Source organism: Gossypium hirsutum, chromosome A01 (genome assembly GCF_007990345.1).
Source record: "Gossypium hirsutum isolate 1008001.06 chromosome A01, Gossypium_hirsutum_v2.1, whole genome shotgun sequence".
Taxonomy (NCBI): Eukaryota; Viridiplantae; Streptophyta; class Magnoliopsida; order Malvales; family Malvaceae; genus Gossypium; species Gossypium hirsutum.
In genome coordinates this window covers 5,997,018-6,014,304 of record NC_053424.1, presented here as the reverse complement: position 1 = coordinate 6,014,304, position 17,287 = coordinate 5,997,018, and the positions used below count along the sequence as shown (strand labels likewise).

General features: G+C 29.5%; 1 protein-coding gene across 6 annotated transcripts; it reads right to left on the bottom strand.

Moving 5' to 3' along the window:
* Positions 1-716: 716 nt before the first annotated feature.
* Positions 717-5,364, bottom strand: LOC107917100 (axial regulator YABBY 5). Of its 6 annotated transcripts, none has more exons than XM_016846483.2 (9): positions 5,164-5,364; positions 4,867-4,954; positions 4,323-4,411; positions 3,151-3,270; positions 1,819-1,942; positions 1,685-1,733; positions 1,518-1,593; positions 1,330-1,398; positions 717-903 (listed from the first exon to the last, which is right to left on the bottom strand). In XM_016846483.2, the coding sequence occupies exons 3-9, from the start codon at positions 4,395-4,397 to the stop codon at positions 868-870; spliced, it is 549 nt and encodes a 182-aa protein (XP_016701972.1). In that variant the 5' UTR covers positions 4,398-4,411; positions 4,867-4,954; positions 5,164-5,364; the 3' UTR covers positions 717-867. The 6 variants fall into 6 exon arrangements, with proteins under 6 accessions (XP_016701972.1, XP_016701970.1, XP_040930832.1 ...); XM_016846481.2 differs by having other exon boundaries at positions 4,323-4,447; positions 5,164-5,360; XM_041074898.1 differs by lacking the exon at positions 5,164-5,364 and having other exon boundaries at positions 4,867-5,083.
* Between the last annotated feature and the right edge of the window lie 11,923 nt (positions 5,365-17,287).

Genomic DNA, 17,287 nt, shown 5'->3' with positions numbered 1-17,287 from the left:
TGATTTTTTTAATTTCATCCATAAATAAAATTTCTTTTCAAAATTTAAAATTTAAAAAATTACTGTATTAATCAATTTGTTAATAAATTTTATTTTCAAAAAAAAGAAAAAAAACAATATTTTTGTTAAAACAGTGGTACATTTGTTTCAATTGTAAATTTAATCTGATTCTCCCAATTTCACTTTAGAATTTAAATGTCAACTTCTATAGTTTTTTTATTAAAATAATATGCAAATTTTTTAAAATTTAAAAGTTAGAAATTTTATTAGGAGGACCGAAATTAAATTATAAATTTTACTGTAATAAAAAGTAATTTCATCATTTTAATAATTTATATATTTATAATTTTTAAAAGATTAAATTAAATTTTATCATTTGTAAGGAATCAAAGTGTAATTTTATTTTTACTAATTTAAAATTTTAAAAGTTTTAAAGTATCTAAATAAAATTTTTTCCATTTTAAGAGGGCCAGGGCTTTGCAAACCACCCTAGTTACACCCCTGAATTGAGTCTTTACTCGATGTGGATGAACACTATTGTCAATACAGGAAGACATAGATTCAAGTGCGTTAAAGTATATTATCTCCTATTTATAAGTTAAAGAAAGGATATGATATAAACCTAGAATTTAGATTACGTATAATTTTTATGAGAGAAAAATGAAATGTATGCATCAAAACTCTTATACATATAATAACATCAATCATGACATAGATTAATAAAGCAAAGTGCATTTAAACAAACAAATTATGAGTTGATACAGCTCTCATAACGAAAGCCTTTTATTTCAACAACATACATATTTATAGGTATAATATATATATATATATATTATAACATTTTAGTAATTATCAATAGCCATTTATTCACTTAAGCAGCTGATGGAATGGCTCAGTTGAGTCCTGCATTATAAAATTCAAAGGAAAACAAAAATAGTGAATCAACACAAAAATTGCAGTAGCCCATGCATGTTCAACAAAATTTAATGATGTTGGTTTTAGCTATGGCTTATTTAATGGATCTAATTGAATTCCAAATAAATGTGCATGTAGAATTATGGTTTTGGTCCCTCCACCATCCTTATATTTAAGTCATGCAAATTAATAGTAGTTACGGAGTCGAAAAACGGATATAACTAATGAATCAAATCGTGAGATACATTTTAAAAAAACTCGTTTCAACATGATGAGTTGGAGATAATGTTTTTAAGAAAAGATTTATATTGGTGTCCATTAATTTCTCCTTCCCATAATTTTCCCCAATAAGTGAAACAAAAGAAAAGATAATTATATAGTTTGCATTGCTTCTAAATGGAAGTTAGTACTTACATCATTCAGCTTAGGTTGATTGTCAGTCTCCAGCATCAGTCCAAAATGAATGTGAGGGAAGCGAGCCCACTGTAGTTGACAACCCCAAATCACACAAACACAAAACTCTCTGTCAGTGATATCAGGATTGTTCAAATTAGATTATGCTTTTTTATTTTTTTTATGATGAAAGCTAATGTTGAGCTTACATTCTTAGCAGCAGTGCTAAATGCCTCCCTGTGAGTGATATCAGGATTGTTCAGCTTGATCCTTTGTATCTCCTCTCTATAAACATACCCCCATTTTCACAGGTTATTAGTATAGAGCAAAAAAATAAAATCAACATAACTAATGATCAAATTACGGTCACTATTACTTGATGAACTGATTGTACAATGAAGGAGCCCTATGCCTCTTGTCAGGAGCTGGGAAAAAAGTCCATGAAATGTACATTTTAAAATTAAAATGAAACACAAATTAAACACAAAATAATAATGCAAGGATACTCACGTCGATTAACAATCCTTTCTTGAGTGGTAGTGTTTATAGTTGTTGCTCGCTTTGGTAACTTGTTCTTGCACCTGGAGGAAGACCCTAAGTCAATTCTGTACTCCGATGATGTGTAATTAGGCACCTAAAAACCATTAATAAACTAACATCAATTAACTATGTTCTGGATTTAAATTGCAGTCACAACGCATTTTCGATTATCTCGTCTAAATGCGGTTATTAAATAACGAACGCTATCAACATTAATCAAAAGTATGGATGGGAAAATTAAAAATGATAAAATAATATCATAACATACAAAGTATATAATCACTATAGTTAATCATATTAAGATGCCTTTTATATTTGTTTTATGATAAAAGGAAGATTAATTCTTTTAAAATTTATGCGACCCGAACTAAATCAATGTATGGAGTATCCTATGGCACTAATGAAGCAATTTTCTCTATTAATCAATGCAAAAAGTATATTATTATAATGTTGATTAATAGCTTTGAATGACCTTAATCACATTTCAAAGTTTTTATTAGGTTCCACTTAAAGCATTAGATTGGGATCTATCTCTTTGATTGGATAAGCATGATCAATGGTTTTGTAAAGTTTTCTGTCTGCAAAAACTTAGCATTATCCATTTGCTTTTTCTCAAATACATATTCTTCAGAAACCTTTTTTAGATTTTAGTTTCCCCATAAAATGAGCTAAAAAGAAAGAAAGAACAAAGGAAAAAACAACACTGAAGTGACTAAATCAATAAAAAATAGTTTCATTGTGCTGAATTAAATAACTTTCACCCGCATCCCAGAAGCAACCAAGATTCATGTTAAACAGAATATTTATATATACAGATATATGACATTATATATATATATATAATAGCATCCTTGGGATCTAAAAACTGAGGTGTTTCTATTTGGTACAATAGAAGACAAAACCAAAGAAAAAGGAAAATTTTGTGTAGTGACCAAAGCCTACAAACCCTAAAATTCTTGCCAATCAAAATCGAAGTGAAATTTTTTGAAATTGAGGCTCAATGAAAGAATGGGAAATCCTGAAACTTTGATTTGCCCTAATTAGCTAACTATATCCTGACCTATGAAAAAGAAAATTTAGGAATTGGTTTTAATCATGGGTCCTTAGAGCAGCTCCTAGGGTTTTTTTGAGTGATCTGAGAAAATATGCTTTGTAAATAAACTATTCTTTGGGGCTTTGCAACCCTAGATTTCAAGGCCCCATGGGAAATTACAGAGATTTTCCTTGGAAAGAGATAAAATCCCAGAAACCCTAACTGGATCTACAAGAAAAAATAATGAAGAAAAAGATGATGATCATAACCTGTACATCTTTTCCAGCCCTTGATTGAAAGGAAGCTGCCAGGTTTACTGAACAGAGATTGGTGCACTGCCCACATCTGACTGTTACTGTTTCAAACAAGCTGTTGCATGGAACATTGACCTGCAAAAATCATGTAAAAAATTTTAGCTTATAAAACCCTTTCACATACAAATCATTTGCTTATTAAAACTTGTGGGTGTTTGAAGAACAAGACCTCATATAAAGTTCTAAGATCTTCCAAAGCAAAAAGAAAAAAAATGTTTTTGGAAGTATATAGAGCTTTCCTTTAACTTCGAACTAGTACAATATCTAGGGCTTTGTTTTATTTATATTTTTTCATTTTTTTAGGGTAGTCAATACTCAACACTGCCTGCCCCCTGGACTTTCTCATTGTTCAAAAAACCTCTTTCCTACATGAAAATGGGGGTTTTGAGGAAGACAACTGAGATGGTCCCTTTCATTTTCCATGATCAGTTAAATAAAAACAAAAAAAAGGAGAAGCTTTTGGTCATTACAAAAGAAAAAAAAAACACCCCAAGGCAGGTAGTGTAGTGTATTCTTATAAGGAAAAGGTTAAGATAATCTCAGAGGAAAAAAATATGAAGGAAATGTCATCTTCATTCTATATATCAGCAAATCTATCATCACATGCTTGTTTTCACTACATCTTTCTTTTAAAAAAAATGATTTTAAGATCCATATTTTTTTTAAATAACTTCTCTCAGATCACAGGGTAAGATCTGCAAAAGAAAAGAAAAAAAAATGGAGAATTTATCACTTTTTCTGCAAAAGAATGAGAAAAGAAGTCTTAGGATAGTGACTTGACTTCATTGCATGAAAACCCTAAAATAATTACATATAAGAAAACTCATCAAATAAGATTCTCCTATTAAGCTTATTAACATAGAGAAGAAGAAGATAAAAGGAAAAAAAGACAGTTTTGAAAGTTAGGGTCTTTAATGTAAAATAAAAACTAGAAACTAGGACATTGCTTTTTCATTTAGATATTGAACAATTGAAGACCTAAGCATTCACCTGCAACTATACAAAGCCATTATGCTTGCAGTAAAAGAAACTGACATCATGATGATGATATGAAGTCAGATTAATATATATATATAAACATTAAATAAGAAGGAAAAAAAAACAAGTGCAGGATCAGAATTAAATACCGCAAGAATGATGTTGCAAAGGTTGCAAGGGATGTAGCAGAGTTGTTCTGGTGCAGAATTGTGGGAGCTTGACATTTTTTTTATTTTCCCTGATACCAAACAGGTTTTTACTTTTTTTCTTTTTCCTTTTGAATTAAGTTTAAGACGAAGACAAAGAAAAAGAACAAAAAAAAAAAACTTGAGTAAGAATTACCCGAAGTACATGTATAATTATATTATCAAACAACACAAACAATTATATTGAACAAGAAAAGAAGAAAAAAAAGGGAAATTAATTGAAGAAACTATGATGAACAAAGAAGGTAAAGGCAGACTGAGGAAAACGTGGGATTTGTAGTGCCATGACAAGCAGCACAAAAAAAGAGTACACTCTCTCTCTCTTTCACTAATATTTTCAAACACATCACAGTCACTCACTCACAAACACTCACTCTGAAGAAAAAGAAATGGAGAATGGGGCCATGGGCGAGAAAGCAGACAAAACAATATGGGGTTGAGGTTGGGGTTAGGGTTAGAAAATAAGGAAAGGGTAGAATCAACTTACAATTCAAAGCTGTTCCCTGGTTTTTTTTAAACTAAAAACAAACAATAAACCCTTCACTTTTCTTCTTCTTCTTCTTCTTCTTCTGAAACTACAATGGAAATATAACATATTATATATAATGAATGAAAGGATATAAATTTCTTGGATTAAAAATTATGGGGTTTCTTTTGGGGGGGTTGAATTCAAAGACATATTCACAAACACATGCAAATGTTGTAATATTTAGGGGACATGGTTACTTTATTCGAGAATATAAAAGTGTTTCAAAGTGTCCTATACAAGGTATTGATAGAATACCAGATGGACCCTGTTTATAGTTGGCTATGAAATAAACACTAAGCCTGCACCATGGGTTTTAGATCTTTTATTTGTTCTTTTTTTCTTTTCTTTTTTTCTGGGAATCAAAGAAACTATATCTTCTTAGTGTAACTTTGCCAACTCCAAACATCAGTCACCATGGAAACAGCTAGTTCCATATTTATTGGTCTTCACCTAAAGGATTTGTGAGCTCGAATCTTATCAATATATATCTCGTTATTGTAGATTGTTGGTAAAAGTACTGTTTAGGTCCCTATTTTATAGTATTGAATGCATTTTGATCCCTGCATTTTTAAAAAAAGTACTGTATAGGTACGTATCATTCCAAGGTTCATGGTTAGCCCTGCTATGAATATTATTTTCAGGGTTTGAAGGTTTTTTTTATCTAATTAATATAAAAAATAAATAATTAATGAAATGAGATAATAGGGGCATTATTTACAAAATTAGGTAAATTAAACAATAAAAAATGGTGTCGCCGGACTAATCGGCTGTACCAACCTCACCTGCCACCAATCATTACATTGATGATTAGTTTTGAAAAAATAACAATTTTTTTTGGTGCCGCCAAAGCAATCGGCAGCACCAATATGCATCATGTAAACAATATGTCCTTGAAAAGTATGAATATAAGCTGAAAAAAATATTTTTTTAATGATGCCGTCAACATATCAAGCGGTACCGGAATAAATTAATATATAATTTCTTCTTCTTCTTTTTATTTTTTAAAAGATTAAAAAAGCATGAAACGTAAAAAAAAAATCAACCAGGATCTGTGACTGATCGGTCACGTCAGTGTTGTGGCAGCACCTACCTGATGGCCTGCCACCGACGTGACCAGTTAGTCATGGGTTCAGCTTTAAATTTGATTTCCAGCCATTTTAATCTTTTAAAAAAGAAATTATACATTCATTTATTCTGATGCCATATTCGTACTTTTCAAGTGCGTAATTTTTACATGATACATACCACTGCCATCGATTACTCAAGCAGCACCAAAATTAATTTACAAAACTAATCGTGAGTGTAATGATTGGTGGCAGGTGAGGTTGGTGCCACCGATTGGTCAGGCGGCACCATTTTTTACTGTTTAATTTGCCTAATTTTGTAAATAATGTCTCTATTATCCCATTTCAATAATTATTTATTTTTTATTTTTTTAGGTAAAAAATCCAAGTTTGAGTTTGAGATCTATACTTGGATTTTACCATTGCACCTAACACCTATTGGTATTTAAAGGTTCTATATCTTTAAAAAAATGAGCAAAATGATAAAATTTTAAATTAATTGAGAAGGATTATTAATTTTATGACTTGATGAATTTTAACTAAATGACATGGTATTAATTTAAAAAATGACACAACATGTTTATCGACATATTGTTAAATTTATATATATATGTATAAAAGCATTCACCTAAGTTTTTTTTTCTCAATTTGGCATTTAAATTTTATTTTAATGTTCAATTTGATATCTAAACCAAACAATTCAATGAAATTTAAAATGTGTCCTCTAATAAAAAATACAAATACTTAATTAGGCAAAAAAAAATTAAAACTCAGATACTTATCAAATTGAACATTAAAACTAAACTCAGATACTTTTACAAGATAAAAGAGAAACTCAAATATCAAATATAAAAATCTCATATATCAAACTTAGATATAAATAGTACGTTAATCCTTAAATTAATATTTTGGATTGTTACAAAAGAAAATGATCAATTTATTTGTTTTTTACCTACAAAGATTCTTTTCTTTTTTAAAAAGAAAAAACAAGAATCAAAATGCAAGTGTGGGTTTCTATACAATATTTTTACCCTAAATAGTTGGAATCATATCGAAATTTTCCTGACTACTTAATTACTGCAAATCCAAAATGAATTAACTTTTTAAAAATATATATTATTTCTGATAATTATGGATCAGAATTTGACCAAAAGACTCCAAGAATCATTGAACTGCAAATGTAAATGAGCCAAACAACTTTTGTAAAACCAAATTTCAGAAATGTTGGATAGGGTAAATTCCTTAATTTATTTTAAATAAGGGAGAGAGAAATTAATTAATCAATAAAATAATGTGGGATTTGTTGGTTTGAAGGGCGTGGGTCATTTCCGATCCCAATGTTTATACAGTCAGCGATTCACTGTGAACTGTAAACGAAAGAGGGTTTTAATGTCTAAGACTGGGGAATCATGAGAGAGACGAAAGGCAAACGTATGTATATAAATATATAGTTGTACGCACTTTGGGGGTGCCCGACGCTGATACCAACATCATTAATTTTATTTTGACAAAAATGTACTCTGCAAACATGCTTCAAAGCTTAATTACATTTGTGGAGAAAAGTTGGGGTGTTGGGTTGTTTGTATACATATATATATATTCAACTTTTACTTTCATCATGCTAATTGATTATGTAGGTTTTGTTTAGTTTAGTTATATTTCGATTTTTTAATATCTTTGTTTTGTATTATTTTATAATTGTTTAGATATGTATTTATAATTATATTGTATTTGTATTTTTAAATTATAAAAAGAAAAGGCTTAATTATCTTGACTACCTTGCATAAGCTGTGTTGAGCTAATATACTGTATTGATAGTATAACAGGTGAAGTTAGAAAAATAAATCCTTGGAGGTGAGGTGGAATTAAGTTATGCACTTTGTAGATGGTTTTTTTTTTTAAGAAAGAGAGGAAAAGTTACAAATAAGTGAACGACATGTATCAAGAGAAGGTAGAGAGGAAGATTGAAGCAAATTCGGTAACATTGAGCATAGCGGCAAGTGATCATCTATAAAGTGGAGAAAGAGAAATATGATTGATGATAAGGATAAATAAAGGGAAAATTTATGTATATATGCTAAAAAAAACATTTGAGAAACTAGACTGATTTTTTTAAAATTTACTGATCTACTCTGTTCTTGGAGATAGAAACAGGACGCGTTTTCACTTTGGTAAAAAATATTTTTTTCTTTTTTTTTTTCCTTACAGTTGGAAATTGAAAGTTTGTAGATTTATTTTTGTCCGTGTTTGAGATAGACATGATTATAGTTTTAACGAATGTTTGAATTTGCGGTGGTATCATGGAGCTGGGTGACCTACAAATTTCATCTGTTGCGTGACTATGGAGCCATCACTTAGGAAGCCAAATCACATTGCAACTCGAGGTCCAAGTTGACAGTGATTATACTGTCTCGAGTTGAAGTGTAACTAGGGCTTCAAGTTTACAAAGATTATGTTGTCAAAGGATAAAGCATAACTGGACCATAGTTGACGGTAGTTATGCGGGCACGACAATCAGTTTTTTCTCGTCAGAGGAGCATACTTTATAAAACCCACATGGACGTACGAAGAAGAAAAACACAGTGGCCTTCCAATATAATCAAGTAATTCGTGTTGTCCATGTCTACTAAACGCAGTGGCCCTGTTAATAAAACATGTTACACCCCAATTATGTCACAGGCTATAATAACAGGGTCACTTCATTTGGTGAACATGGATAAAATGAAATACTTGATTATACTAAAAGGTCACTGCGTTTTTCTTCTTAGTACGTTTGTTTGGGTTTTATAAAGCATCTTACTCTGACGAGAAAAAATTGGTTGTCATGTCCGCATAACCACCGTCAACTACGACCCCATTTATGCTCCATCCCTTGACAACATAACATTTATAAACTTGAAACCCTAGTTACACTTCAATCCTAAACCGTATAATCACTGCCAACGGGGACCTTAATTTGCAACATGATCCGGCTTCCCAGGTGATGGCTCCATACTCACATGGCAGATGAAATTTGTAAGTCACCCAGCTCCACAACACCACCGTAAATTCAAACATTTCTTAAAACAATAAGCATGTTTATCTTAAACACGAAAAATAAATAAATTTACAAACTTTTAATTTCCAACCGCAGGAAAAAAAAGAAATTTTTTTACCAAACTGAAAACCCATCGTACAGAGCACATTTCTTTTCTCTATCTAAAAACAACATAGATTGATAAATTTTTAGAAAATCAACCTAGTTTCTCAAATATTTTTTTCCACCATATATACATAAATTTCCCCTAAACAAAAAAAAAACAAGTTCAAAGAATGTTAGAGAAAGAGCTTTAAGAATTAGAATATCGAAGTGTCAAAAGTCTCTTCATGGTTGTGCAAAGCTCATGTTTGTAGTGTTTCAAGAATAAAAGTTACAAAACTAATAATTAATGAGAGTACCAATAAATATTTTGAAGTTACAAAGGCATTAATGGTTCTTTTTATTAAGAAATGATTTTGTAGGTGATACTGAATAAATAAATAAGAACTCACTATGTTTCTAAAAAAAAGGGAGAAACACTCAATATTATAGGAAAATGTTAAGAGGAAGACATCTTAACTACCTTCATATCTGATCCACTAAGTCAAGCTCTCCGGAACATTCCAAGACTGAAGATAACCCAAGAACCTTGTCATATTCTGGATTACTTCCACTCCTACTTTGGTGAAATGGTACATATGAAAAATCTTTCGCAACATATCTTGAAATGTAAAACAATGATTGTTCTTTGATGAGAATTGTTCCTAAACCATGGTTATTTTGACTTATTGCAAAATGAGTTGTTATCAACATAGTTGTTCTCAATGTAGAGATTGTTTTGAACAAGAGTTGTTTTGTGATGATGCTTTTCAATGATTATTCCAGAAAATCAAAATTGTTCTAAATGCAAGTTGTTCCAAATAGTGATTGTTTTAAACATAATTATTTTGAACTTTAGCTATTCTCAACAGGAATTATTCTCAAATAACAACTACATTGGATAACAATTGTCCCAACTAAAACTTTGTTCTGAACATAGATATTTTAGACATAACTATTCTCAAACAATTGTTGTTTTGAACAACAACAATTCTAAACAAGAGTTGTTGTTCCGGAAGAGATATTAAGTGAAATAGAAATGCTACTCGTTCCATGCTTGATAACACAATTTCTTAAAATATAATATTATTTATCTCAAGAAATCAAGAGATAAAATGTTAGTGGTCAAAATTGATTATCTACATGCTTTTATGAGAGCTAAGATGTAATTTCATCATTGTATTAACTTAAATTTTTATAATTTTTTAAAGGGTTAATTAAAATTTATCATTTTTAAGGAGTCAATTATTATTTCAAAAAAGACTTTTAAAATTGTTATTATATGAATAAAAAGTATGCATAAAATTAACAGAAATTAAACTTTTTAAGGATAATAAATTTACTTAATTTCAAAATTAAAATTAACTAATTTTTTTATTAAGAAACTACTATCACCCCAATTTTTTTTTTCTTTTTGTTTAACTACCAAGTCAAATAGTAATAAGATATGATGTTTAAACCTAAGAAACATCAAACTAAACAAGTAAAAGCAAGAAAATATTGTGTGGAGGAATGAATAGTTTGTGTTATCTATCTATCAATGTGATTTAAGAATTAGTTCAGACCCCATGAAAAGAAATCACTTCAAAACCTAATAAGTCTAATCAACATAGAAAAAATAATAACTACAAAATATTCTAATGGCGGCTCACCAAAATAAATGTAATAAATCACTTTCAAAACCCTTATTAATTAGTTAGGTCAAAACCCAGAATGAAGGAAAAAAAAAAAAAGAGGCCATATTTTTCAAAAAGAATAATTCTGACAAATGGTCATATAGGAAGAAAAGACAGCCTAAGACTTGAAAGAAATGGTTAAATGCAATATTATGTATGAACAGTTGTTTTCACTAAAAAATGGTTTAAAAGAAGATAAGCTAATAAAGTGCCTGAAAGCTTTCGATAACAGAGGCTAAGGGCTAGAATTAATGCTATGATAAGCTAATAGCCCCCTTCACTTCAGATGTCTTTCACGCAATTTCTTTGACTGCCATATTCTTAAACTTGCTGCATGCTTAACTCACCTACACAATTAGAAACCCACTATTTATTTATTGCTCCACATTTTCTTAACTTCTGCATATCTGATAAATATTTCTACCTTTTGTAAATTTCAAATTTAATTCATTTATTTTTATTTTTAATATTTTAGTAAAATATAATTATGGCATATTACAATGCATAAATTGGAATTTACTTCGATTCTAGTGGAGTGGGCCAAATAAGAAAGGAATAAAGCAAGATTTAATATTTGAAGTTTTCAATTTTTTAACGTGCGAAACATTTAAAATTTTGAATATGTTTGATAATTATTTTAATTTTTTAATTAATATAAAAATTTTAATAAATCACTGTTTAATAAGATAGATAAGTATATAGCTGCTTCTCATTTAATGTAGAAAAATTAAAACAAATTTTATTTTATTAAAAATTGAAATATAAAACTAATGTATTGCAATATTCAAATTATTATATTTATCTTCTACCCAAAATAACATAAAATATGAGATTAATAAGATTAAAATTTTAAAATAAATAATCTTACTTTTATTAAACAATAGAATCATATTATTTATTAATTTATCAAACAATTTTTAACTATAAATTCAGCACTTATAAAATTTAGTATTAAAATTTTAGTTCTTAATTTTTTTTAATTTATCAAATACACCCTTAGTCTCGGATTTTTTTTCCATATTAGCCTTAAAACTTCGTCATTTTTCTCGATTTGGTTCTTAAATTTGGATTCCATTCAGAAGTGATGATGTGAAACTATGAGATTATTCCACATTATCACTTAAAAAAACAAAAAATAATTAAAACTATAAATATGAAGTGGCACAATTTTAACGTACCACATAATCATACTTTAATAAAATCCAAGATCAAAGACCATATTGCGAAAATTATCAAGTTTTAGAAATATTATACACAAAAAATTTAAGGATCAAAATGAAAAAAATTACTAAGTTCATGAACTAAATATTAATTTATCACAATAAATAAAAATTACATTTATAAGGATTCAAAAACTTGCCTCTGTCGTCCAGGTCAAGTCCTTATATAAAATTTAGATTAAAATAATTTTGGATAAAAGAAAAACAATATTAAGCGAATTTTACCCAAATTTAAAAGGATGTTATAATTAAGTGGTATGAGTGGTTTACACTTCACATGTATGGTGAGGGTAATCGAGCTGGGGATGCAATGGGAAGCTTAGCATTGTCTCAGAACATGGGTGTCCATTCCTTCAACAGTCCCCCAGGCCACATACTACAGATTCTGCATAAACATAGCACGGCCTTCACTCTACCTAGAAGGGTGTTAGTGTAGGCTGTCTTTCTTATTTATCTTCTTTATTATGAAAAAGGATGATGGGAAAAAGTTAGGAGTAAGTTTTTACTAAACATCTGATCTCTTTATGAAAGTTTAAAATTTTCTTCTTGTTTTTTCTTTAGATCAAAGGAATATGATTTGAATTCAAGTTAAACAAAGTATTGACATATAAATCAAGACTGAAATAACATTTAAATAATATTTTTTAAAATGATATTTAAACTATTTTAATTAAAAGTTAAGAAATTAAAATCATCAATTAATGAATATTATATATGCTCGTCAATTTTTTATATAAAAATAGCTTAAATGTTAGAAAAAGCCATCATAAAATATTCACCTTGTTATTCTCATTTTTAATTGTAAATATTTGTAGGTCCAATTCGTATTTGTTGTTTCAATTGTTGAGTTATATTTGATAGAGTTGTTTATTTATATATCTACCTTCTAGAGGTGTTTATTCATTTCTATTTTTATTTCTTTATTTGAGAGAGTTTACTTAAGCTTTTAGGAAGAAAACTTTAAGGGGAAGAGTGATTTTATCTTACCTATTAACAAATGGTGAATTGTAAATGTTTACTTAATGTTAAATTCATTTACCCAATATGATCATATTTTATCTCATGATAACTATTATATCTTTCTTTATGACAAAAGTCAATTACTAACAAGTAGTTATTAAATCTTTTGTCTTAGACAAATGACTCGTGCTCGCATTACTTTTCCATCTATAATGTAATGTTAATGAGAGGGTACCATTAACCTTTTATTGGACTATGAATTGCAATATTGTCAATAAAGTTATGTAATGTAGAAGTTGTATATTCAACGTACCAGCTTTTGATTTTTAGTTATTTAAACTCAAGCTCTCAATACATCCAAAGTATACAAGTCACTCACTCAGGATTGAGGTAAGTAACATTATGAATGTCACAAGTAAATTAATTAATAACCAAATATATAATTAATTCAACTTGGGGTCCTATATGATGTATTGCCAATCCAAGAAATCATATCTACGTCTCTATCTTTTGGGAGTCCACTACTCCAATACGCAAGATAAGATATCTCCTCAATTGTATTTGATAGGCGACATAGTAATCCTTTAATCAATTTGCTTAATTTTGATTCATCAAACTATTGACCTTTTAGATTGCCTACTAATATAAGTTGTCTTATTACATTATAACCAACCACATAATATAACTAATTATTAGTTGCATACATTGGAACAAAAAGATATTCCTGCAGCATTGAAACTTTAAACGTAAAGCAATTATGAACTTTAGGTTCAACCTTTATGTATATATTTTTCAAGAGATCATTTCCAATAATATTTCTCTCATTAATTTGTTCTCAATTTTCCTTCTTTTCAAATCAATACACAATTCCCGTCTATTCGGTGCCACTAATAAATTGCTAAATTTCCATTTGAGTCACATACCGATTTATTCACGTCACTTCTGTAGTTAGTGGGTCAAGTTATCAAGGTCATTCAATTCTCTTCTAAGTTCATTTGTACTCATTTGAAGTTACTTTGTATCCCTGCGTCATATTCCTTCTAGCCAATTATCAATTCAATCTTCAAGTTCTTTTCACTTTTTATAACTCTTCAAAATCTCATAATCTGAACCTAATTATCCAAGTCAGACTCACAATTATATAAATTTAAATGTGTGTACCACATTTCCAAGGTCATGGGGAATAATACAATATATTAGATCAAGTGCGACATAGAATCTACAATATTCCCATCATTAGATCAATTGTTTTTACCACAACTTATTCACATTATTTGGTTCTTAATAATTGTCAATTTCTCAATTGTATTTCCTTTTTCCCTATTTGGATTGAAACTGTTCTCAAAATTTATCACAATTACTAACTTGGTCACCTACACATTTTTGTACCATTGTCCCAACGATCTCTTTCAAGGGTAAGGTTGAATTCTTGAAAGTGTTAGGTTCAAAGGATATTTCAAAAGAATTCCTAGATCTCTATTCGATTTGGACTGAAGTGATGTCTCCTAGTCCTTCCTTTGAGGTCTGACTAACTTTACAGTGCCTGTGGAACCTAAGGTAACCGCTAACGATCTAAGTTCATCTTCCTTTAAACATCCACAATCCTAATGTTAGGTCAACCTCACGATGAGTTATTACCTTGCTCTTCTTTCTACATTTAACATTCATAAACTTTACCACATACGCACTACAAATCCGTAGTTTCCATCCAATCGAAACTCTCAAGTATTCACCAATCATTCATGTACAACATCCTATCAAGCTTTTTAATCTCAGAATCTAATATCAAGTTACACCAAAGATACATATTTACAAAACTAATTAATAACCTTTCCAATATTAAGTTCAATGATATTATAAATGCATACTTAAAGAGTTATCATTCTTTCATTTATTCTAGATTTCCAAAACATAGGGAATAGTTCAATATATGTACATACATACCCATAGTACTTGGTAATCCTATCATTGAACTTCTCAGTTCAAACATTAAATAAGGTCTTGCGAGAATGTCTTCTATTATTTACTCGAGTTTTGTTGGCAAAAAGGGTCATATCCTTAGATACATTCTATCTACACATTACCTATTTAGAATATATATATAATGTAAAGTCTCTAATCCCACTTCTCATTTGCTATAAGTCCAGGTAATCCTCAAGATTTCCTCCTATTTAAAGTTTCGGTTCATCTCCTGAATCCTCTTTCAAGTTCCAATTAAGATCCTCTTCTAGGTCGTCTTTTTCCTTTAAAATAGGTATGGAGTTTATTAAACTTCTAGGTAGCTTTCTAGTATGATATTTGCTTAACCATGGTGTTCGAAGAACTTTGTGCTTCTTACCAAGTCTTTGTAACCCTATACTTGAAGTAACAACTTTCGTCGTTCCATAGAAAGACATAATTGCAACGAATCATTTAACTAAATTTCGGTATGTATATGGTGCCAACTTCTTCCAAAGCTTGTCTAATAGTAATTGTTGTTCAGCATCCTCAAAAGTGCCTTTTAGGGTGAGATACTACATTTCATCTTTTCAAATCAGCTTGTGTCCCTTCCAAATAACTTTTTGCATCATATTATTCACTATAATAAGATGTTGGATGATGAAATTTTTAATACCTCTTGCCCGGTTTGGTCATCGGACTTGAGCTATAGGAGGTTACCGCGCGAACTCAAAACGTTTACATACTTTAAACATACGTGGCAGATTATGCTGTGGACTAATAGGTGGCGGATCGCTCTGACGAATCATACAACTATGCATAAAAATTCTAATGAAGAAGTTGTGGATTATTTCGCGGACACAATTATTTAAAAAATAAACAAACATCTAATTTGGGACATTTCCTGTAGATACTAAAAAATGACAGACTATTCCGCAAACACCTCATATAGTAATGGGTTCCACAGAACTTAAAACGCGAAATGTAACGTAACTGAACTTAAATTTATTGTCATACATCATGGAACTTAAAATAATCACCTTCAAAGTTTAACAAGATTATTTACAATTAACCAAACAACTAAATCTTTTCACTTGGACCGACTCAAATAAATCAATAGATCAAATCAATAAGCTCTAAGCGTTCCAAAATCTACAAGACAAAAGCAATTTGGGTGTAAGTATTTAGAATACTTAATAAGCTCATACAAATTCGATGGTTACTTACCTGGCATAATAATATTATGATAATTTAATACACAAATACAACTTTCCTATTCGCCAGCATAATTCGCCAACGAGGTGAGAACATGTATTTCATTAATTATACATAGTATACTAAATAAGAAATACGATACAATGACTTTCTTCTTATCCAAATTCAATCTCAAACCTAGACTTCCATTGTAGAAATTAATTCTTTCATATTCCCTCATTTCTTAATTTGCAAATTTCATATTTCACATGATTTATATTACTCAATAAACATTGTAAAAGAACTCAAAACACATTGTATGCTTCATATCAGAGGCTCATTCGAGCTAATCACATGCAGAGGTGTCAAGTTACCCGTCTGAGCTAAACATTTATTGACACAACGAAAGTGTATCCAGGGCTATATATATACATATAAGGTTACTAGTCTAGGTCAAACATTTAAAACAACATCAGATTACAAGTCCAGGCTAAATCTGTGCCACATGTAACTTCAAATCTGCAACAAATGCTGGATCTTGAAATCATTAGAAAATAACATGTAACTATGTGTATGAGTCTTTTACTAAATTCATCGGGATGTTCTATAATTTCATTCACATTCTCTCAAATACAATTCAATATATTTTTTTCCATATATATATATATATTGCAACCAAACTACTTACCAAATTTTCAATTATACAATTTAAGAAGAAAAAGGGAAAGAAAGTTAAATAGTTTTCGTATTGTATGAACTTACCTAGTAGAATGATCACTCGCCACAATAAAGTCTACTCAACAACTTTTCCTTTCCTGCGATCTTCTTTTGGTATATTCAAATCTCGATTTATAACATAATTTTAATTCAATTTTTATTAACCAACATCATTCATTAGCTTATGAAACACATAAGTCAATTCATTTCCATCACTCCAACTTCCCTTTAAACCTACCACCTAAACAATCAAGCCCTTTATAACAACGTTTTATAGAAATTTTAAGTTGATTTCGAAATGTCTCTATTTTAGTTGTTATTTGGAACTAACATTTTCTAATTATACCAAGTAATCATTTATCATAGCTTTTTATCTAGTCTAAACATTTAATACCACAAATTACAAGTATTCAACAATTGTAATCTTAAGAAATCTTTAATAGTTTTGGAAATAAACAACATCATTAGTTAGATTGAAGCACGACAAATTCA

Bases quoted from the DNA above. Each gene is read 5' to 3' on its own strand.
- LOC107917100 (XM_016846483.2), bottom strand. From the start codon at position 4,397: ATGTCAAGCTCCCACAATTCTGCACCAGAACAACTCTGCTACATCCCT. The intron at 1,734-1,818 runs GTGAGTATCCTT...CTTTTTTCCCAG, and splicing joins AGAAAGGATTGTTAATCGAC to CTCCTGACAAGAGGCATAGG. The intron at 1,594-1,684 runs GTAATAGTGACC...GTATGTTTATAG, and splicing joins TTGTACAATCAGTTCATCAA to AGAGGAGATACAAAGGATCA.